The sequence below is a fragment of the Berghia stephanieae genome, chromosome 6 (genome assembly GCF_034508935.2).
Source record: "Berghia stephanieae isolate SIO BIC M18660-M18661 chromosome 6, UCSD_Bste_1.3, whole genome shotgun sequence".
NCBI lineage: Eukaryota > Metazoa > Mollusca > Gastropoda > Nudibranchia > Aeolidiidae > Berghia > Berghia stephanieae.
This window is the reverse complement of record NC_088365.1, coordinates 13932303-13954802: the sequence shown is the minus strand read 5'-3', so window position 1 is coordinate 13954802 and position 22500 is coordinate 13932303. Positions and strand designations below refer to the sequence as shown.

Here is a 22500-nt window from a genome sequence, read left to right as displayed (position 1 = left end):
GAGTCCTTGGAAAAGACTCTTTACTCACATTCATTCACCGTACTCAGGTGTAAAATGAGTATCTGGCCGTTTGCAGGTGTCTCTTGTCTCTTGTCCGAAAAAATTGTAATATCGCCTAACAGGAGTCATGTCACGTCCTCCATGTTAAATGTTGCTAATGGCCAGGGACCCCATATAAAGCGCTTTGAGCACGTTTGGTGGATATTGCGCTATATGAAAACTCAATTAAAACTCTATTACATCTTGTATTTTATATCTATTTTTAGGACCAAAGTGACCTTTGTCACAGCCGCATGGCCCTAAGCATGTGTCCAAAGACTTGTGGCATCTGTGATGCAGTCCAAACCTCTGTCTGTAAGGATGATGAATTGAACAAATGCCTCGATATCATTGCAGATGTAAGGAATCACGTAATTAATCATCGTCGTCATTGTCTTCATCATCATCGTTATCATCATCATCATCATCATCATCATCATCATCATCATCATCATCATCACCCTCATCAACAACAACGACAACCCATTATCATCATCATCATCATCATCATCATCATCATCATCATCATCATCATCATCATCATCATCATCATCATCATCGTCATCACCATCATCATCATCATCAGCTTCATCATCATCATCATCATCATCATCATCATCATCATCATCATCATCATCATCATCATCATCATCATCGCCATCAACAACAACGACAACCCAATAAATTACATAATCGATTTAAGTCTGCCTCTACCACCATACAACACAATCAGTTGATAGAAAAAATAATCTATTTTCTTATCCAATGTTTTGCAATAACTTTGATACTAAACTATCTAACCAACAAAAATAGCTTTTGTTCTGGATGATGAAAAATTAAAAATTATATCAAAAATTTCGGAGTGCCTCAAGGCTGTGCACTTATCCAAATTTTCTTCCCTATTTATACCAAACATAACAACTTGACGCAAGTTTCATTATTATGAATCCAAATTAAAATTCGAGTTTCTAGACCACCACGACATTAAACTTAAACTTAAGCATTTATAAAGCGCATTATCCACCAAACGTGTTCAAAGCGCTTCACAAAGGGTCCCTGACCAACAGCAACACCTAACATATAGAACGAGACATAACGTCTATTAGGCGATATTACAAGTTTTTCGGACAGAGACAACGCTGTTAACGTCCAGGTACTCATTTTACACCCGAGTACGGTGAGAGAATATGAGTGAAGAGTCTTTTCCAAGGACTAAACTATACGCCAGGCGAGGCTCCAAAGCGAGTGTCATGTCACATAGCCGCACCGTTTGAGTGTAAAGGTCACATTTTAGTTCAGTTTTCGTCGTAAACATCCTCCATCTCCCACCCTCAGCAATCGGCCACCTACTGCCACACCACAGAGGCAGTTTTCACCTGTCCTATGACATGCAATCTCTGTGACAAACTCCTGGACTCTATCGTCATCAGTCTCATTCAGGGTACCTCGAATTGTGAGTAAACTTGCTGGTTAGCTATCGGTTTAATGTGAAGATTGGTGGAGGAATGGGTTGCTGTATAAAAAACAAACGCCGTTATAAAAAATGTCTGTTTTTTTATTTTTTTTTATTTTCTTACCTTTCTTCATTTATTGAAAAAGAAATTGAACTTGTTATACAGGGCAATATTCACTAAACGTGCTCAAAGCGCTTTACAAGGGGTCCCTGGCCAACCGCATTATTTATTTAACATGTAGGACGGTACATGACGCCTGTGAGGCAATATTACAATTTTTTCGGACAGAGCCAACGCTGTTAACGGCCAGGTACTACTCATTTTACACTTGAGTACGGTTAGAGAATGTGAGTAAAGAGCCTTTTCCAAGGACTCAACTATGCGCCGAAGTTTATAGACTGGCTGATAGAATTTAGTGATAGCTAATCATTCAAACTTTGACTAAAAACAATGACAAAGAGCTCAGTGACGTCAATTATGTTCCTTTAAAAGTTTTAAATAATAATTCATAACTGATGCTATGCGTTTAGGTAAAATACTCCTAACATTCGCCAGCCAGATATAACGTACCGACACAAAAAACAATTAATATCCATGAACGTTTATAGATAGTTCGAAGATGACGTCACTCAGGCCTTTGTTATTGTTCTTGCCATCCGCGTTTGTGAGTTGTTCTCACTAAAATGTATTAACCAGACTATAAAACTTCATGGTTACACAGAGTTTGTGTGTTGGTCCGCTATACTTCCGGATGGCAATGTTGTGAACTCCTTGGCCAAGCTATCTATAGTCTGATTGGTATAGTTTAGGGAGAACTAATAATAAAAATGGATGTCTAAAACAATTACAAAAAGCTGAGTGACGTCAACTTCGTTCTTTCTATGCTTTCCCTCTCCTCCCGCAGCCACCAAGGTTCCCCCCACCATGTTCCCAGACAAAGACACGGGGTCCACCACCTCAATGGTGTCGTATCCCACCGTGAACTGTGAAGACCTTCAGTCTGTGACGTGTGAGCACCTGGTCCCAATCTGCCAGTCGACGTTCATGGGGGCCGTGTGTCAGTACGAGTGCCAGGCCTGTACCAACGACCTCTTCTAAGGTTGATGTTTGTCTTGGAATATGAAAAAAACCCAACTATTTCAAACTTCGTCCTTAGTGTTTTATTCATCGTGTTTTGTTGATAAAAGGGAAACCAGAAACGTCAATATAATCTGTCTTCGTTTATTAAATTGACGCTTCCATTCAATGGGGATGATCTATATTACCTTTCCATGTGCTTGAGGTCATTGGTCACATTGCAAAATATGCTCAAAGTGACACACATAGTGAAAAGTGTTCACATTTTTTGAAATATCTAACATCACGATTGGTCATTTTGTTCAGCTTGACGACATGTGTATGTTTACAACTTTCATAAACAAAGCAGCGTGTTTACATTTGTTAAGAAGTATCCAAATCATGTGATTGATGACTTGGTTGGACAAAAACTTGAATATAGATCGTTCCCATTTCTATTTCTTGGAGCTTAGCTCAAGCAGAAACATTTTCATTTTACAAGAAAACAATGCCAGTTATTTTCTATTTTCCTTTAGATTCAAGGATTTATAGAACAATCCAACGTGAAACGCATCCAGAAGAAGGGTGGGTTCAAATCTAAGAGCCCAGTAGTAAAAATAATGAAAATGAAGAAAATGGGATGTTCTAAAAATTTTAGGTTTACAATTAAAAGCATACAAGAAACTGTAAGGTATAGAGGAATGGTTCTTATAGGGGACAAATGAATATTTCAAGCAAACTTCATTTTACTTAGTGAGATCCTCAAAAATTCTCACCCAAACACAAGCACAGGTCCCCACTAAATAGGAAACACTCAAATGTTTACAAATTATATTATTCTAATAAAAAAAAAAACTTTACATAACAGAGAGATGGTTTACAGGTTAAAAAAAAAGAAGAAAAGGTCATCTTCAAAAACTATAATTATTTAACTGTTTCCCCTCCCAGCCGAGTAGAACAACCAGAGCCAAGACAAATAATCTCATTCCAAGACAAAGACAAAACAAGTTGGAAAACAGATAATATAAGAAAATAGGAGACACAGAAGACACACACACACATACACACAAACACACACACACACACACATATATATATATATATATATATATAAATAGATATATAAATATACATATACATATACATATATATATATATATATATATATATATATATATATATATATATATATATATATATATAATAAAAGCAAAAACCATGAAATAATAGTGCTCAACTTTGTGAGTGTAAATGTTGCTGCTCGAAGCTCGAAGAAATAAATAATAACGTGAAGTTGAATGTAAGCTTCAATTTAATTACAAAAACAGATTGACTACCACATCATCTCATTCATCTGTGGTGTTTCAATCATCCTGTTTTGTTGATAAAGGGGAAACCCGAAACGTTCGTTTGATCTGTTTTTGTAATTAAATTGAAGCTTACATTCAACTTCACGTTATTATTTATTTCAACTTTTTGATAAAAGGTGCTATTTAAAAACATTTTAATTATAATTATTATTACTCCTAGAGATCTGTTTCTTGTCACTGGGACAATCTACGGGAATCTAATATATATATTATTGTAATATTTACCACGATGTTGGAGTCACATAAAACTGAAAGGAAGTACTCTGTCTTCAAAGAGGCTTGAAAGGAGGACAGAGAATTCCTGTGTCTGGTGTCTGCTGAAAGATAATTCCACACAGAGGGAGCAGAATGTGCGAAAGCACGTCGTGAAAAATTCGACTTTGGAATCAAACGGTTCAAGTACAGGGAAGTAGATGAGCGATTCAGATTGTAGATAGAAAGAAGAGACGACAAGTAGTTGGGACCAGTGCCATGGATGCACTTGAAATAGTAACAAGCAAGTTTGTTACCAATCCGCTTCTCCACGGAAAGCCAATGCAACGATTGCAAGAATGGAGTCATGTGATCTGACATTGTTGATTTGGTAACAATACGAGCAGCTTCTATATTTATTTTGGAGTAGCTGCAGTCTTGCAATCGATCTTTTTGGCAACCTATAGGGAATGAGATTAGCGGAAGAGTAGCGTCCCTTGATGGGACGTCACCTTACAGAGAGAACGTCAAATTGGTTTTGCGCATGCGTCTCTCTCGTCCTCGCTTTCGATGAAGTGTCTCATGCCGCTTTTACCGAAAGCGAGGACGAGAGACGCATGCGCACAAACAACATGACGCTCTCTCTCTCTAATAACTTCTCCGCCGGTGACGTCCAATCAAGGGACGCTACTCTTCCGCTAATCTCATTCCCTATAGAGGAGGGAGTTGCAATAGTCAAGTGTAGAGGTTAACACTGTCAAGCAATCTAGTGGACACCTTACAATGACCAGAGATAAAATGGAATTTCAAAACATTCAGTGTATTACCATTTGAGGCCAACGAGGCAAGTCACCAAATAAAAGGGGTCTAGATAGCTCAGTTGGTAGAGCACTCACTTCACACACAAAGGAACCGAGATCGATCCCGGGTGCAATCGAGGTTTTTTAAAAAAATTCCCTGCCTACCAAGCAGTGATTGGGTAGCTGGGTCTAGATTTGGCGTAACGTATTTTACAAGCAATCGCTATTATAAGTTTAATTCACGCTATAGAAACCGGGATAAAGTTCGGCTCTATTGGCCTGATGGCTCTGAAGGAGAACTACTCACCAAATAAATGACGAAAAAATTGAAGATTTCTTTGAATGACGGAAAGATGCTTTATAAGATTTAAAAAATATACTCCTCAGTTTTTTGTTTTTATAACATTACTCTCTACAGTTGCGGCTAGGTGGTCTAGTGGTATGACACTCCACTTTCGGGTCGGAAGCTCGAAGGTCTTGGGTTCAAGCCTAGGTCGGCACATAGTTGAGTCCTTGGAAAAGGCTCTTTACTCACATTCTCTCACCGTACTCGGGTGTAAAATGAGTTCCTGGCCGTTAGCAGTGTTGTCTCTGTCGGGAAAAAAGTTTGATATCGCCTAACAGGCTTCATGTCCCGTCCTGCGTGTTAGGTATTGCTGTTGGCCGTTGTACAGGGCTTTGGGCTCGTTTAGTGGATATTTCGCTATATAAAACCTCAAGCCTACAGCCGAATTCAAACTTTAACCTCCATTTTCTAAACAAAAAATCTCTTCAAATGACTTTACTACTTCTGGCACTAGGCTCTTCAATTGGATTTAAAAAAATTACATTACAAAATAAAACATACACAAAATATCGTGTTAGTTAAAAAAGAAAACCCTTTATTTTGTTTAAAATATAAAAAAGACAAATTTAATCACACTGACTCACCATACTTTTATTTTTATACAGGGATATTTTAGCAAATCGTGTACATGATGCTTATGTATCACAAAGCATAATGGAAGAGGCATGAAAGTAAATAGGTTTGAATGAATGAATAAATAAATAAATAAATAAATAAATAAATAAATATACATTCCAAATAAATTGAAATAGCTGAAAAGTTGATATGACAAAATATTATTTAATATTGCACCGAAAGCATGATTTTAAGACACATAGAAAGCACATTTGGACAAGTTTAATACTGATGGAGTCTCCGGGTTTCCGTACAACAAATGAATTTAAAAATTGCATGATGACGTCATGATATTCGTTGTAAACCGTCTTTTTAAAACTTGATTCCCTTGAATTGGTTTTGTTCCCACCAAAATAGTACAATCATCATCATCATCATCATCATCATCATCATCATCATCATCATCATCATCATCTTTTCATGACATACCTATTGATTCCTAATTGTGTCGTATCTCCTGTTTTACAACCTTCTCATCATCTCACCCTCCCTCTCCCTCCCTCCTCCCCACTCACACACCCTTTACTCTCCCTCACTCTGTCTCTCTCATTCTCTCTCTCTCTCTCTCTCACTCTCTTTACCCCTCCCTCTCTCACCTTTTTTGCACACCTATCTTTGTCTCTCTCTATATATATATCTCTCACGTTCTCTCTATCTCTCTCCCTCTCCCTCCCCCTTCATGTCTCTCTCACCCCTCTTGCCCTCCTATATCTCTCTCTCTCTTTCTCTCTCTCTCTCTCTCTCTCTCTCTCTCTCTCTCTCTCTCTCCCACTCTCCAACACATACCACCGCTTTGAGAGAATGGACCATATTTATTTGTACCTATAACTTAAACATTCTACACCTAATTCACTCCCGACACCGTACCGCCATGATAAGGTGGGTTACCCTAGACCTCTTCCATACCAACGACCTCTAGTATTCATCGGCCTCCTCGTCCACCCCATCCTCCGTCGACTCCAACCCCACGTCCTCATAGTCCCTCTCCAGTGCCGCCAAGTCCTCTCGGGCCTCGGCGAACTCTCCCTCCTCCATGCCTGGGAAAAAACAAGTTCGATATATTAGAAAATTCGTACATGATGTGTATAGATAGTATGCGCTTGGCTAAGATACTCATCCGGCAGAATCACGGACCATCACGCAAATTTCTGTGTAACCTTGAACGTTTATAGTCTGGTTAATTCAGTTCAGTGAGCATTACTCATAAACGCGGATGGCAAAAAACAATCACAAAGATCTGAATGACGTCATCTTCTAACTATCTATAGATAATATGCGCTTGGCTAAGAAACTCACAACATTGTTATCCGGAAGTATAATGGACCAACACGCAAAACTCCGTGTAACCATGAACGTTTATAGATAGAATGAAGTTGACGTCAATCAGGTCTTTGTTATTGAATTTTGCCATCCGCGTTTGTGAGTGATTCTCACTAAACTGTCTTAACCAGACTATAAAACTTTAAGATTACACATAGTTTTATGTGTTGATTCGTTATACTTCCGGATGACAATGTTGTGAGTTTCTTAGCCAAGCGCATGCTATCCATAGATAGTTCCTGGGAAGGTCCTGGGTTTGAGCCTCGCTCGGCGCATAGTTGAGTCCTTTGAAAAGGCTTTATATTCACATTCTTTCACCGTACTCAAGTGTAAAACGAGTACCTGGCCGTTTACAGCGTTGTCGCTGTCCGAACAATTGCAATATCATGTCTCTTTCTACATGTTAAGTGTTGCTGTTGGCCTGTGACCTCCTTTGTAAAGCGCTTTGAGCACCTTTAGTGGATATTGTGCTATAAAAAACCTCAATAGGGAATGAGATTAGCGGTAGAGTAGCGTCCCTTGATTGGACGTCACCCATAGTCTGTGACGTCACCGGCGGAAAAGTTATATTTAGAGAGAACGTCATGTTGGTTGTGCGCATGCGTCTCTCGTCCTCGCTTCCGCGTATGGCTACACCTCCCCCCTCGTGGATCTTTACCTTGCAGTTGGTGAGGGGGCTTGAGGCACACGGGAGGGCAAAGGTGTAAATCCCGGTCGACCGTCACGAGACCATCCCGGGTATCGAGCCAACGAGCCACATGAGCTGCTCGCCCCGGTGTGTGACTAAATTTGATCCAAACCCGGTGCCCGAATAGCAGCCCTATCCCGGGCGCCACACTATTGTCCTTATGTCGAGTCCCAATCAGTCCCGTCAATGGCGAAGCGGTCTGCCGCCTAGCCAAATAATACCGCGTTCGTGTCGCCAGGGTCGTCGGCACGTCCGAGAAAAAAGCAAACGTCCCATGCATCAATCGATTCGCGGCCTGCCGATTGGAAAATGCGACGGCGGGGATGTCGAGCTGACGCGTATATTGTCCCTGAACGTCGAGAGCCAGAGTATGGCAAAAAATGAGCTTTTATCAAAGCTATTGGCCGTTCATTGCGTTGATATCCTCCTTTTACAGGAGACCCACCTTTATTCAGGCGCGCAATCTTCCCGATTCCAGATCCCAGGCTATACGGTGGTCCAACGCGAGGACACCTCGAGGCTCAAAGGAGGGGTTAGCGTTTACGCTAAAGAGCCATCGAAGGTAAGGGTCATTGAGAGCGTAACGGACAGCAATGGGGTGAACCGAATTTCCGTGGAAGTAGGTGGACTGTGTTTGCATAATATATACAAACCACCTAGAGCGACTTGGACTACACCACCGGTACCGGTGGTCAGCCATCCTTCCATCTGTCTGGGAGACTTTAATAGCCACCATCACGAATGGGGCTACCGAGACTGCAATGAGGCAGGAAGACAACTCCGCTCATGGATGGACTGTAATGATCTACACCTAGTGTACGATCCTACAGCCAAGGGTACCTTCCGGGGTACCCGCCATAAGAAGGAGTATACTCCAGACCTCACCCTCGTAACGAAAGGCGCGAACGGTGAACCGTTGCAGGTGAAGCGGACAGTCCTCGGGACTTTCCGCATAGCCAGCACAGGCCGGTTCTTGTCACAGCTGGGGTGACAATACCGAGGGTGCAGTCTCTCCCACTTTGCAGATGGAATTTCAGGAAGGCTGACTGGGAGGAATTCAGTTCCTATATCGAGCAGGTCTGCCCTGCCATTCCTCCCAAGTCCAAGAATATAACCAGATTTAGTAGGCTACTGGTTAAGAGCGCTCAACGCTCTATTCCACGGGGCAAACGGAAATTCTACACCCCTTGCTGGACAGCAGAGTCGGAAGAGCTGTACCGAGAGTACCAGCAGACCCAGTCCCAGGACACAGCCGATAGACTACTCCAGTCTCTGGCAGAGGGAAGGAAGCAACGGTGGCAGGAGACCGTGGAAAGTCTCGACTTTACACACTCCAGCCGCCACGCTTGGCGTTTGATAAAGAAATTGTACCCAGATCGGAATTTCGCGAAGGCTGCACCGGAATGCGAGGCAGACACAATTGCCAAGAATATTAAGAACCGTAGCAAGCGGGTCCCTAATCAGGCTTTTGAGCGCGGTGTCCGCAAGGCGTACCGTACGATTTTGGACTCGCTACCTGCGGAGGAGTCGGACTGGACGGCCCCGTTCAGTCCCCGAGAAGTGGGTGCAGCCATTAGCGAAGTGAAGAACGGCAAAGCAGCTGGGATAGATGGTGTATATCCCGATATGGTGACGCATCTGGGCCCCAGGGCACGGGCCTGGCTAGCAGAGGCAATGTCTGACATCCTTGCAAACGGAAAGCTTCCACAAGTGTGGAAGCATGCGAAGATAGTTGCCATCCTGAAGCCAGGGAAGCCGGCGAAGGAGGCAGACAGTTACAGACCCATATCGCTGCTGAGCTGTCTTTACAAACTGTTGGAGGCGTTCTATTAAACCGATGGGGGCCGGTCCTAGACGCTGCCCTGCCACCTGAGCAGGCAGGCTTCAGGGAAGGGAGGTGCACCACGGAGCAGGTCATTGCCCTTACAGAGCATATTGAGCACGGGTTCGAGAGAAAACAGCAAACAGGTGCTGTGTTTATAGACCTATCAGCGGCGTACGATACGGTCTTGTGCGATGGGTTAATGCTCAAACTTGCAAAAATCATAAGGTGCAAAAAGACCTTGAAGTTGTTCTCTTCGATCTTAGGGGAAAGGCAATTCCACGTCGCGCTGGGAGACGCCACGAGCAAAGTTAGGAAATTGAAGAATGGGGTCCCTCAGGGGTCGGTACTTGCGCCAATGTTGTTTAACGTTTACATTAGCGATATGCCGAACACTTCCTCCCTGAGGCTGGGATACGCAGACGACTGGGCACTCGTTACTCAGAGTAAAGTGTGGACCCGTCTCGAGAGCGTACTCAGCGAGGACGTCACCAGACTCAAATCCTACTTTGACAAATGGTACCTGAAGATGAACACTTCAAAAACCGTGGCCACTGCATTTCACTTATGCAGTGGTTGGCACACCCGTAAACTGAATGTCCTAGTCGGGGACCAGCCACTCCCATATGAGCCGCGTCCAAAATACCTAGGGGTGACGCTGGATCGCAGCCTTACCTATCGGGTTCATCTCGAAGGGGTTGCCCGGAAGATAGAGAAGCGGAATAGTCTTCTGAGGAAGCTGGCGGGATCGACTTGGGGCGCCAGCCAAGCGCTCCTGAGAACATCCGCCCTGGCACTATGCTATTCCACCGCGGAGTATTGCGCTCCAGTGTGGGGTAGAAGCAGAAACGTTGAGAAGGTGGATGTAAAACTTCGCAAGTCGATGCACATAGTGTCGGGAACGCTAGCAACAACCCCTAGAGAATGGGGCCCGGTGATGGCAGCGATCCAGCCCCCCGATGTCCGGAGGGAGACCATTACGGGAAACTGGCTGAGTAAGATCAAAGAGAGAGGGAATGGGGATACCCCTCTCATGCGCATAATGAACGGTGCCCCCGTTTCGAGCCGAAATAAGTCCCGGCAACCCTTGTACGCAGAATCCCTGACTACGGACAGAGCTGCACATACGAGATGGAAGTCGGTTTGGACGAATTCAATCCCTCGTGGGGGCGGGGACCTACACTCCTCTAAGCTTGGTGAGAAGTTGCCAGGCTTTGATACCAGTAAGAGAGACACTGGGTAGCTGCGAATCGGCTTCGGTCGAGGAGCTGCCTAACGGCCGGTGCGTTACATCAGTGGGGTCTAACTTCCTGTCCTTTATGTCCACGCTGTGGGCAAGAACCCGAAACGGCAGAGCATCTAGTCGAAAGGTGTGTTGTGACGATGCTACCAGGCGGGTTCGCGACGGTGCACGAATGCGGACCGGACTTTGCTGATTGGGTCGATCGTCATAACATAATAGTGTGAACCATAAGAAGCAGCAGCTACACCTCCAAATTTATTTCGTCAACCCAGCTTCTAAAGTCTTCCTCCTGAGAAGGATCATCACGTTGCCGTCGTACAGGAGCTTGCACGCTGTCATGACCCTGAAGGTGATACCAGCCTAGATCCAATCCTGCTGGAACAGCTGAAGATGAGTAGCCAGACCAAGAATGATCCAAACCGGCGTCCAGACAAGGTTCTTCCTTCTCCTGGACCCACAGCTCAGGGTTGCCAGATTATTTTCAGGCATTCTGCCAACTGGAATAAAATCTGCCAAATACCACAAAAATCTGCCAAACCGTACTATTTATAGTACCCCCTTTAAAAACTTATCAGTTTTGTTAAACAAAAAATTCGAAAGGCCGAAGTCATAATTTTTTTTTCATTTCCCAAGTTTAAAAAAATCACTAGATCTAATACATAAAAATTGCCGTGGAAAATAAAATCTGCCAAATATCTGCCAAACTGCCAAACCGTTTTTTTTTTTTTTTGCGAGACGACTTCAAACTCTGCCAAAAAAACGGACATGAAAAGATATGATCTCCACTCACCTTCCCCGACGTACCAATGGACAAAGGCCCGTTTGGCGTACATGAGATCAAACTTGTGGTCCAGTCGGCCCCAGGCTTCAGCTATAGCCGTCGTGTTACTCAACATACACACGGCCCGCTGGACTTGGGCGAGGTCCCCACCTGGGGTGTAAGGGGAGGTAAATTGGAGATTATTGAACGACAGAAAAACATGTATTTATTTATTTATTTATCTATCTATTTAATTGTTTTTTTAAATTAATCTATTAAAAATGATATATAAATTTATTCATTATTTATTCATTATTTTTTTAAAAATCTCTCTCTTCAAAAAAATGAATCTCGAGCATAAGAGAGATCGAGAGAGAGAGAGAGAGAGAGAGAGAGAGAGAGAGAGAGAGAGAGAGAGAGAGAGAGAGAGAGAGAGAGAGAGAGAGAGAAAGACAATAAACTGAAGGTCAAATGGAATGGCAAAGACGACACAACGTACCAGGGACACTGGTGGGCGGCTGGTAGTTGATGCCCACTTTGAACCCTGTGGGGCACCAGTCCACAAACTGTATGGTCCGCTTGGTCTTGATGGTTGCTATGGCAACGTTGACATCTTTGGGTACTACGTCACCACGATAGAGCATACAGCACGCCATGTACTTGCCTGGGGATCAAATATCGGAAAATTTTATTGTTAATCAGTGGAAGTAATCCTTCAAAACCATTAGATTAGGCCGACGTGCACTGGTTTGCAGGTCTGATAAACCAATTCACTTTGGGCTCATTGTTGTAATGGAAATCTAAAAAAAAAAAAAAACACTCAAAATATTGTCCATTACAACAATGTTAAACTGGGCCTATAATTGCGTTCGGATGTCAGACCTGCATATATGTATACGTCGGGTTAGGCATATGGAGCTGGAGTTTATCCAGGTTTCTATAGTGTGAAACGGACAAAAGCAATTACTTGGAATCATTTTGATTGGAATCTAGTTAATCGCAAAGTGCTTTCCGCCAGATCTAACAGACCCTGCTACCCAATCACTGCTGGGTGGACAGGGGATGTGGGTCAGACCAAAATTTCGACTATTGTGTGTCCAACATTAGGAAAAGTGTATGGGCAGGCAAATACACTGTAGATGAGTTAGTGGTAAACTACTTCCCATACACCTTGAAAGATGGTGTTACACAGATTGACTGATTGATTGATTGAATGATTGATTGATTGATAAATTGATTGATTGATTGGCTGACTGGTCGGTTGATTTACCGATTGATTGATTGATTGATTGAATTGAATTGATCGATTGATTGATTGATATATAGATAGATAGATTGGTTGGTAGAATGATTGATTGATTGATTAATTGATTGATAAATTGATTGATTGATTGATTGGTTCACCGATCGATCGGTTGATTGATTGGTAGATTGATTGATTGATTGATTGATTGATTGATTGACTGACTGGTTTATCGATTGATTGATTGATTGATTGAATTGAATTGATTGATTGATTGATTGATTGAATTGAATTGAATTGAATTGAATTGCTTGATTGATTGATTGATTGATTGATTGCTTGACTGACTGGTTTATCGATTGATTGATTGATTGAATTGAATTGATTGATTGATTGATATATAGATAGATAGATTGGTTGGTAGAATGATTGCTTGATTGATTAATTGATTGATTGATTGATAAATTGATTGATTGATTGATTGATTGATTGATTAATTGATTGATTGGTTGATAAATTGATTGATTGATTGATTGATTGATTAATTGATTGATAAATTGATTGATTGATTGATTGATCGATCGATTGGTGGATTGGTTCATTGTTTAATTGGTTGATTGATTTATTTCGAGGTCAAAGAAAGACCTTTTAACAGTGGATTGGTGAGAAGTATTTTTAATTAATGTATATCGAGGAGTTGTCATTATCTTATACAACAAATCATCTTATTATCATCTTATTATTACATTAGCCAATAAATATCTCATCACCTACCTTGTCTGGGGTCACATTTCACCATCTGGTTGGCAGGCTCAAAACAGGCGTTGGTGATTTCTGCTACAGACATTTGTTCGTGGAAAGCTTTCTCCGCTGTGGAATGAACGAGCAAAATGATATTATAGTCCCGACGTTGAGTCCTTGGGCAAGGTATTTTACACATATTGCCCCTCACTCTACTCAGGTTTGAATGAGTTATTGAGCGATTATTAGTACAAAAAAAGACACCTAATAGGCGACTTGGTACTGTATGAAATGGAAATATTATGATTCCATATAGCCTGCTGGGGGGAAAAATGAAACATTGTGAAGCGCATTAAGATGAGTTAATCCGTAAAAATGCGCTATATATATTTAGTATTGATAAATTGATTATTATTGATAATAAATTGTTGTGTTAATCGTGCTTTTCGGGCTTCGCCATTTCATTGGTTTGTAAGTACATGAAAGGTGTTTGTTTCTATTTCTGCATGAGGATGTTAGTTCGTTTCTTCTGTTGACTGTTGCCATGTTCGGTTTTGTGATGATAAAGAATTTTTCTTCCAAGCAGATGTTGCTCTGGAGATGATTTTCCATGTAATGCTGTGTTGTATGTTCATATATATAAAATAATGTTGTGACCACCATTAAAAAAAAACAAAAAAAAGCACAAAAAAAAACAAACCAAAAAACAAAACAAAAAAAAAACAAAAACAAACACAAAAAAAACCATCAAAAATCAAATAAGACAAAAACCCAGACCAAGATCTATTTGTGAGGCTGGCTGAGAAAACCCGGGAAGATGCGGCAAGCTTCGATTCGAGGTATGAGCCAAGATGGAAGATAAAGTGTTTCCCATAGCAACAAATTTTATTCAGAAAAAATATCATAACTTGGGTTCTAATAGACATAGAAAGAAAATTTAAAGTGGTAAATGATCAGAAAGATGTGGTCTCTCTACACCACTGTATACATAACTCAATTTATGAAATTTGCGCATCTTTACTGGGGTTTCTCAGCCAGCTACACATTTGTTACAGACGATAATTGGATTCAGTAGTCTCATGTCACGCCGCCCGGCAACGGCGGCCATCTTGGTTCTAAACAAAGAAAATCATTACTTTTTATTCTTCATGCTGCCTAGAACTTTTCATATGCCTTGTGATTAGAATGTGTAAAAGTCAAAACATGATCAAATTTATGGGGGTTTTTTTCTCCTCTGGATACGCTTTTATGCTCGCCGGAGAAATATTTCATACGGGCGTCCCCATTGTTCCGATAGTTCAGAGCCAGTGTTACTAAGTTACCATGCGTCATTAGGTAGGAAGTGACGTTACGACTGTTGAAGAGTATTACCTGAACAGATTGGTGCGTAGGTGACAAGAGGGAAATGGATCCTGGGGTAGGGCACCAAATTGGTCTGGAATTCGGTGAGGTCCACGTTGAGGGCCCCATCGAATCGCAGGGAGGCGGTGATGGACGAGACGATTTGACCAATCAGACGGTTGAGGTTCAGGTAAGATGGACGCTCAATGTCAAGGTTACGCCTGAGGATTGTGGGATAGAAAGAAGATGATAATATGTTGTGTAAGATAACGTAAACTCTTTGATATACATTTAGAATTCTTCTCAGCAATCCACTAATGAACATCTTGTTATAATGATAACTAAATGGACATCACTCAGCTCTTTGTTATTGTTTTCAACCAGCCATTTTTATGAGTAGTTCTCACTAAATTGTATCAATCAGACTATAAACGTTTAATGTTACACATAATGTGTGTGTTGGTGCGTTATATCCTGCTGGCGGATGTTTTATATATCATATCTTAGCGCATAGCATCTATAGACCGGAGAGAAAGATAAAGGGAGTAAATGTGACTCATAAATAAGGGAACAACACAAAACAAACGACGTTTCGGCCTTTGCCCTTTTTCAAGACAAAATTTTACTTGAAAAAGGTCAAAGGCCGATACGTCATTTGTTTTGTGTTGTTCCCTTATCTAGGAGTCACATTTACTCCCTTTATCTTTATCTCCATTTTACTGACTCATTTAGGCACCTCTAGTTATTGGTGCGGCTATGTGGTCTAGTGGCATGACACTCGCTTTCGGATCGGAAGGTCCTGAGTTCCAACCTCGCTCGACCATAGTGGAGTCCTCGGAGAAGGCTCTTTAATCACATTCTCTCACCGTACTCAGATGTATAATGAGCATATGGCCGTCATTAGTATTGTCTCTGTCCGAAAAATAAAATGTAAAATCGCCTAACAGGCGTCATGTCCTGTCCTATATGTTAAATGTTGCTGTTGGCCAGGGACCCCTTGTTAAGCCATTTGATTACGTTTAATTATAATAATAATCTTTATTGTCCAAATCAAAGGCAATTCATGTGAGGTAAACAATGCTCAGTTTGGTTCATGGTATGAACATCAACACATTTACAAATACAGACACAGCCATACCGTAGCCATCGTTATGTTATAGCCTGATACTGAAATCCAAAAGGACCGGCAGTTTGACGTCATTATTTGGTTTTTGCACCGCCTTGTGAGTTATCGTTAGTAGAGCTCATGGAAACAAGTTATTTCATTGGTTGAACTATTGAATACAACTCACGATTTGTTTTCTTTTGTGGCAAAAGACTGGCATTTTGACGTCATTTTTTGGTCAGTATCAGGCCATAACTTTACGAAGGCCACGGCCATACACGAACATACACGCTTTCACATTGTTTCTACACATGTATACAAAAGAAATGAGCATTTAGTGGATATTGCGCCATATCAAAGCTCAAAGCTCAATGTTTTTGGATCATCTGTAGAGGCCGTGGTTTACCTGCATATATCGTAGATGGCTTCATTGTCCACCATGAAGGCACAGTCTGAATGTTCTAGAGTGGTGTGGGTGGTCAGAATGGAATTGTAGGGCTCTACTACAGCTGTGGATACCTGTAGTGTTGGACAACAGATGTATTATCATCATTATCATCATCGTCGTGGTCGTCGTTATCATTGTCACAATTATCATCATCTCATCATCATGGTTATTATCATTTTTATCGTCATCCTCATCAACATCATCATCATCATCACCAACCTCATCAATATCATCATCATCATAATGATTATTATCATTATCATAGTCATCATCGTCATCATCATCATCATCTTCATCCTCATCATCAACTACTACTACTACTACTACTACTACTACTACTACTACTACTACTACTACTACTACTACTACTACTATAATAATAATAATAATAATAATAATAATAATAATAATAATAATAAGAAGAAGAAGAAGAAAAAAAAAAAAAGAAGAAGAAGAAGAAGAAGAAGAAAAATAATAATAATAATAATAATAATAATGATGATGATGATGATGATGATGATGATGATGATGATGATGATGATGATGATGATGATGATGATGATATAATCAATGCGACGTGACCTCTGACCTGTGGGGCTGGATAAATGGCAAACTCCAACTTTGACTTTTTCCCATAATCCACACTCAGTCTTTCCATGAGGAGAGAGGAGAAGCCTGACCCGGTTCCCCCTCCAAAACTGTGGAACACCAGAAATCCTTGCAAGCCTGTACATGGGTCAGCCTTGGAATGGAAGGGAGACAATCCAATAAAATTAATTATAGCAATAGACAATACAGAGTTATCGCCTATGGCTAATAAGTCCTGTGACATAGAAACTACATTTGTTATCTAACTAGTGGTCAAAGGAAGACAACTCAATTAATTTCATTTTAGCAGTAGTTAATACAGAGTTAACGCCTATGATTAACAAGTCGTGTTCCCTCCAAAACTGTGGAAGCCTGTTAATGGATCAGCATTATGGTCGAAGGGAAACAATTCAATTAATGTTAGTTTAGCAACAGGCAATACAGAGTTATCGCCGGTTATTTCAAAGGGAGACAGTGCAATTAAGATTATTTTAGCAATAGGTGATATTTAGTTATCGCCTATGCTTGGATATTAAAACAAGTAATACAAATGCATAAAATTGAATTGTAAGATGTATTCCGTATAGTATGATCTATTTCATAATGAGGTGTAAAGATGGGAGAGAGAGAGAGAGAGAGAGAGAGAGAGAGAGAGAGAGAGAGAGAGAGAGAGAGAGAGAGAGAGAGAGAGAGAGAAACAAACAGACAAACAGACAAACAGACAGACAGACAGAGAGACATACAGACATACAGACAGACGTACCAATTTCCGTATCCTATCCAGCACCATATCCACATGTTCCTTGCCCACTGTGTAATGGCCTCTGGCATAGTTAATGGCAGCATCCTCCTTCCCACTATACAAACAGACAGACAAGCAGACAGACAAACAGACAAACAGACAGACAGACAGACAGACAAACAAACAGACAGACAGACAAACAAACAGACAGACATACAGACATACCAATGTCCGTATCCTATCCATCACCATATCCACATGTTCCTTGCCCACTGTGTAATGGCCTCTGGCATAGTTATTGGCCGCATCCTCCTTCCCACTATACAAACAGACAGACAGGCAGACAGACAAACAGACAAACAGACAAACAGACAGACAGTCAGACAAACAGACAGACAGACAGACAGACAGACAAACAGACAGTCAGACAGACAGACAAACAGACAGACAGACATACAGACAGACGTACCAATTTCCGTATCCTATCCAGCACCATATCCACATGTTCCTTGCCCACTGTGTAATGGCCTCTGGCATAGTTATTGGCCGCATCCTCCTTCCCACTACACAAACAGACAGACAGGCAGACAGACAAACAGACAAACAGACAAACAGACAGACAGTCAGACAAACAGACAGACAGACAGACAGACAGACAGACAAACAGACAGTCAGACAGACAGACAGACAGACATACAGACAGACGTACCAATTTCCGTATCCTATCCAGCACCATATCCACATGTTCCTTGCCCACTGTGTAATGGCCTCTGGCATAGTTATTGGCCGCATCCTCCTTCCCACTACACAAACAGACAAACAAACAGACAAACAAACAAACAGACAGACAGACAGCAGACGTACCAATTTCCGTATCCTATCCAGCACCATATCCACATGTTCCTTGCCCACTGTGTAATGGCCTCTGGCATAGTTATTGGCCGCGTCCTCCTTCCCACTACACAATTGTTCTGGGTGGAACAGCTGACGGTACGCTCCTGTACGAACCTCATCTAGGAAAGATATTCGGAAACAATTATCAATCAAGTCAATGAGATTTATTTTCACTTCTTTTTCATTGACTATTAAAAGCAATGCATATCGCGAAATATCTTCTTATGCAGTCAACCAGTTTGTCAAGAGTAGCACACAACTGCTGCGGTAATCTGGAAAAACCCATGTTTGAAAATTTGGCCAGAAAACTCGTCATTAAAATATCGATGGATTTAAAATAAACCTCGTCTTGGCAAAAACTTTCAAACCTGGGACTTCGCGAAACAAAACAAAAATCAAAAAAAAAAAGAGAAATAACAACAAGCCCAACTCTCCTCCACACAAAAACAACAATAGCAAAATAAAATAAAATAAAACGACAAACAACCCCCGTTAAAAAAACACCCAAATAACAAAACAATAAACCTCCCCCCCCCCAAAAAAAAAGAAAAAAAGAAAAAAAAAGAAGAAAAACAAAACAAACAAAACAAACAAAAGGAAAAAAGAATAACAAAAAAAAAAAAAAAGAAAAAAAGAAGAAAAACAAAACAAACAAAACAAACAAAAGTAAAAAAGAATAACAAAAAAAAAAAAAAAAGACATTAAAAAAATAATCCAAGTTTGCCTATAATATCATTAATTTCAGTTCCCATCTACCATGCCATCCACTCACCAACCACGGACGGTTCCAAATCTACATAGATGGCCCTCGGCACGTGTTTCCCCATGGACGTCTCGCTGAAGAAGGTGTTGTAGCTCTCGTCCCCGTTGTTGGTGGCCATCTTGACGTCCTCCATGTAACCGTTGGGGTGAATCCCGTGCTCCAGGCAGTACAACTCCCAGCATGCATTGCCGATTTGGACACCGGCTTGGCCCACGTGGATGGAGATACACTCACGCTGGAAATGGACGGGAATAGGATTCAACAGTCGTGACGTCACTTCCCTCTAAATGGCGCATAGTAACTTAGTAACTGGTTCTAAACTATATACTATCGGAACAATGCCTTATGAAATACTTGTCCGACGAGCATAAAAGTGTATCCAGAGGAGAAAAACATTATAAATCAGATCATGATTTGACTTTCATACATTCTGATCTCATGACATGTGAAAAAGTTCTAGCCAGCATAAATAATAAAAACGACCTATTTTCTTTGTTTAGAACCAAGCTGCTGGTTGCTGGACGGACGTGACATGAGACTATTTATTTATTGTTATAGGGGAAGACTGAACCACTCTGGAAAAACACGAACCGTCAACGGGGTAACTTTTAACTTGAGCTTTAACGAGTTTTTATATAGAGCAATATCTACTAAGCGTGCTCAAAGCGCTTTACAATGGTCCCCAGTCAACAGCATCATATAACATGTAGAACGAGACATGACGCCTGTTAGGCGATATGACAATTTTTTTCTCCGACAGAGACAACGCTATTAACGGCCATGTACTCATTTTACACCTGATACGGTGAGAGAATGTGAGCAAAGAACCTATTCCAAGGGCTCAACTATGCGCCGAGCGAGGCTCCAACCCAGGAACTTCCGATCCGAAAGCGAGTGTCATACCACAAGACTATAAAGCATATTTGAAAAAAAATAATTTTAATTTATTCTTATTTATTTTTCCTAGGGCAACGGTGTATCGGGTAGATAAACCGTATTAATCATAACAATATTATAACAATAACGAAAAAGAAAAAAAAAGAAATATTTACACAAGAGTAGGCTAATGGAATTTGTTGGTGCCAAGAAGGGTTTGTAGGTTAAAAGGTGGGGGATGAGGAGGTGTGAGCAAGGAAAGGTAGGGGGAGGTGGGGGGGGGGGAGAGGGGGGGGGGGGGGGGAGGGAGAAGGTAGAAGGAATATTGCTATTAATCCTTTACCGTCGTGCTTGGGTCTTGCTCTACTCATCAACAAAAAATAAAAAACAACAAAAAACAACAAAACAAAACAAAACAAACAAAAAAGTCATTTAGAGCCATTAGGACTATGGAGCCGGAGTTTATCCCCATTTCTATAGCGTGAAGCGGGCGATAGCAATTCCTCGCTTTCCTTTAGATAGGACACTAGACTACCGCAAAGTACTTTCCACCTGATCTGACAGACCCAGTTACCAAATCACTTCTGGGTGGGCAAGGAATTCGGAAACAAGTTTTGAATGTACCCTGGATCGATTTAGATTTCTTTGCTTGTGTAGCGAGAGCTCTCCCAACTCTGCAACCGGGACCACGGGCAGAACTGACAAGTATTTTACTTAAAGGTGAATCATTTATTGTGTGTATCTTGAGAGAAGACAGCGATAAAGCAGGATGTGAGTCGCGGTGAGAGAGCTCTACCAACTCAGCTACTGGGACCACGGGCAGAGCTTGCAAGTATTTCACTTAAAGGTGAATCGCCAATTGTTTATATCTTGAGAGAGGACCGAGATAAATCGGGCTGTGAGTCGCAGTGCATTGCCGCAACGCGAGCTAAAGATAAGATACATTTTTCTTGCCCAAGGTAGAATAATAACAACGCGAAGGCGACAGTGGATCTGAAAGGATTGTCCCTAGGGAAGCTGTTTTGTTGGTGCTTTTGGAATTTATAGTAATATGTATATACAGCCGTTGTTTATAAAAGTACAGTAAATGCACCGTTAATCAAATAGCACGTACTGTGTTCTTTAATAAAATGGCAGTATATAGAAAGGAAAATGAGAGAGAGAGAGAGAGAGAGAGAGAGGGATAGAGAGGGATAGAGTGAGAGAGAGAGAGAGAGAGAGAGTAAGGGAATGATAGAGAGTAGAGAGAGACAGTGTGAAAACAGGCGATGGAGAAAGATAGAGATGGCTAAATAGATAGATAGATAGATAGATAGATTGTTTGATTGATAAATAGACAGAAATAAGAGAGAGAGAGAGAGAGAGAGAGAGAGAGAGATAGATAGATAGATAGATAGAGATAGATAGATAAAGAAAGAAATAAAGAGGGATAGATAGAGGGAGGGAACAATATATATATATATATAGAGAGAGAGAGAGAGAGAGAGCGCGAGAGAGAGAGAGAGAGCGAGAGAGAGATATAGAGAGAGATAGAGAGAGAGCGATAGAAAGAGAGAGAGAGAGAGAGAGAGAGAGAGAGAGAGAGAGAGCCACTAAAAGTTTACCAATGCTCATATCACACATTAAAAAAAAACACATCCATATCATTTGTGATATGATAGTAGCAAAAGGCATGTTTTAGGCGGGCATGACGCCGGGGGGGGGGGGGGGGGGGTGGTAAGGAGCAATCTCTGGGCTTTTTTGCATTTCTTTTTTTTTTTTCATAACATGCACAATTCGCCTCTGTTTATTGGATGTGGCATGTGCTTTACTTGTGAGCATATTTGTGTGTATGTGTGAGTATGTGTGTGTGTGTGTGCGCGCGCGATAGAGTGATGGGGAAGAGGGATAGGGGGGGGGGGCGGTATGAATAGTGAATGTATGAGTAAGACACATTGAATGAATGAACGAGAGAGAGAGAGAGAGAGAGAGAGAGAGAGAGAGAGAGAGAGAGAGAGAGAGAGACACACACACACACACACAGATGGAGAGATAGATAGATAGATAGATAGATA

At 41.3% G+C, this 22500-nt stretch overlaps 2 protein-coding genes across 6 annotated transcripts in view; one reads left to right on the top strand and one right to left on the bottom strand.

Annotated features, from left to right (window-relative positions):
* The window catches only part of LOC144975628 (uncharacterized), a 20820-nt gene extending 17205 nt beyond the window's left edge, over positions 1–3615 (top strand). For all 3 annotated transcript variants that reach the window (XM_078919798.1, XM_078919797.1, XM_078919799.1), the window contains 3 exons: positions 267–398; positions 1375–1492; positions 2398–3615. In XM_078919798.1, the coding sequence (XP_078775924.1) occupies positions 267–398; positions 1375–1492; positions 2398–2591 (444 nt within the window). In that variant the 3' untranslated portion in view covers positions 2592–3615. The remainder of the gene's footprint in view (positions 1–266; positions 399–1374; positions 1493–2397) is intronic.
* Positions 3616–5768: 2153 nt separating this feature from the next.
* Positions 5769–22500, bottom strand: part of LOC144974515 (tubulin alpha-1 chain-like) — a 28574-nt gene continuing 11842 nt past the window's right edge. For 2 of the 3 annotated variants that reach the window (XM_078917444.1, XM_078917445.1), the window contains exons 3-11: positions 19580–19805; positions 18778–18926; positions 17173–17325; positions 16542–16654; positions 15061–15251; positions 13723–13818; positions 12205–12369; positions 11736–11876; positions 6623–6909 (exon numbers count right to left, since the gene is read on the bottom strand). In XM_078917444.1, coding sequence (XP_078773570.1) covers positions 6788–6909; positions 11736–11876; positions 12205–12369; positions 13723–13818; positions 15061–15251; positions 16542–16654; positions 17173–17325; positions 18778–18926; positions 19580–19805 — 1356 coding nt within the window. In that variant the 3' untranslated portion in view covers positions 6623–6787. Of the gene's footprint in view, positions 6910–11735; positions 11877–12204; positions 12370–13722; positions 13819–15060; positions 15252–16541; positions 16655–17172; positions 17326–18777; positions 18927–19579; positions 19806–22500 lie in introns of all 3 variants that reach the window. The other variant, XM_078917443.1, reaches the window with a different exon arrangement.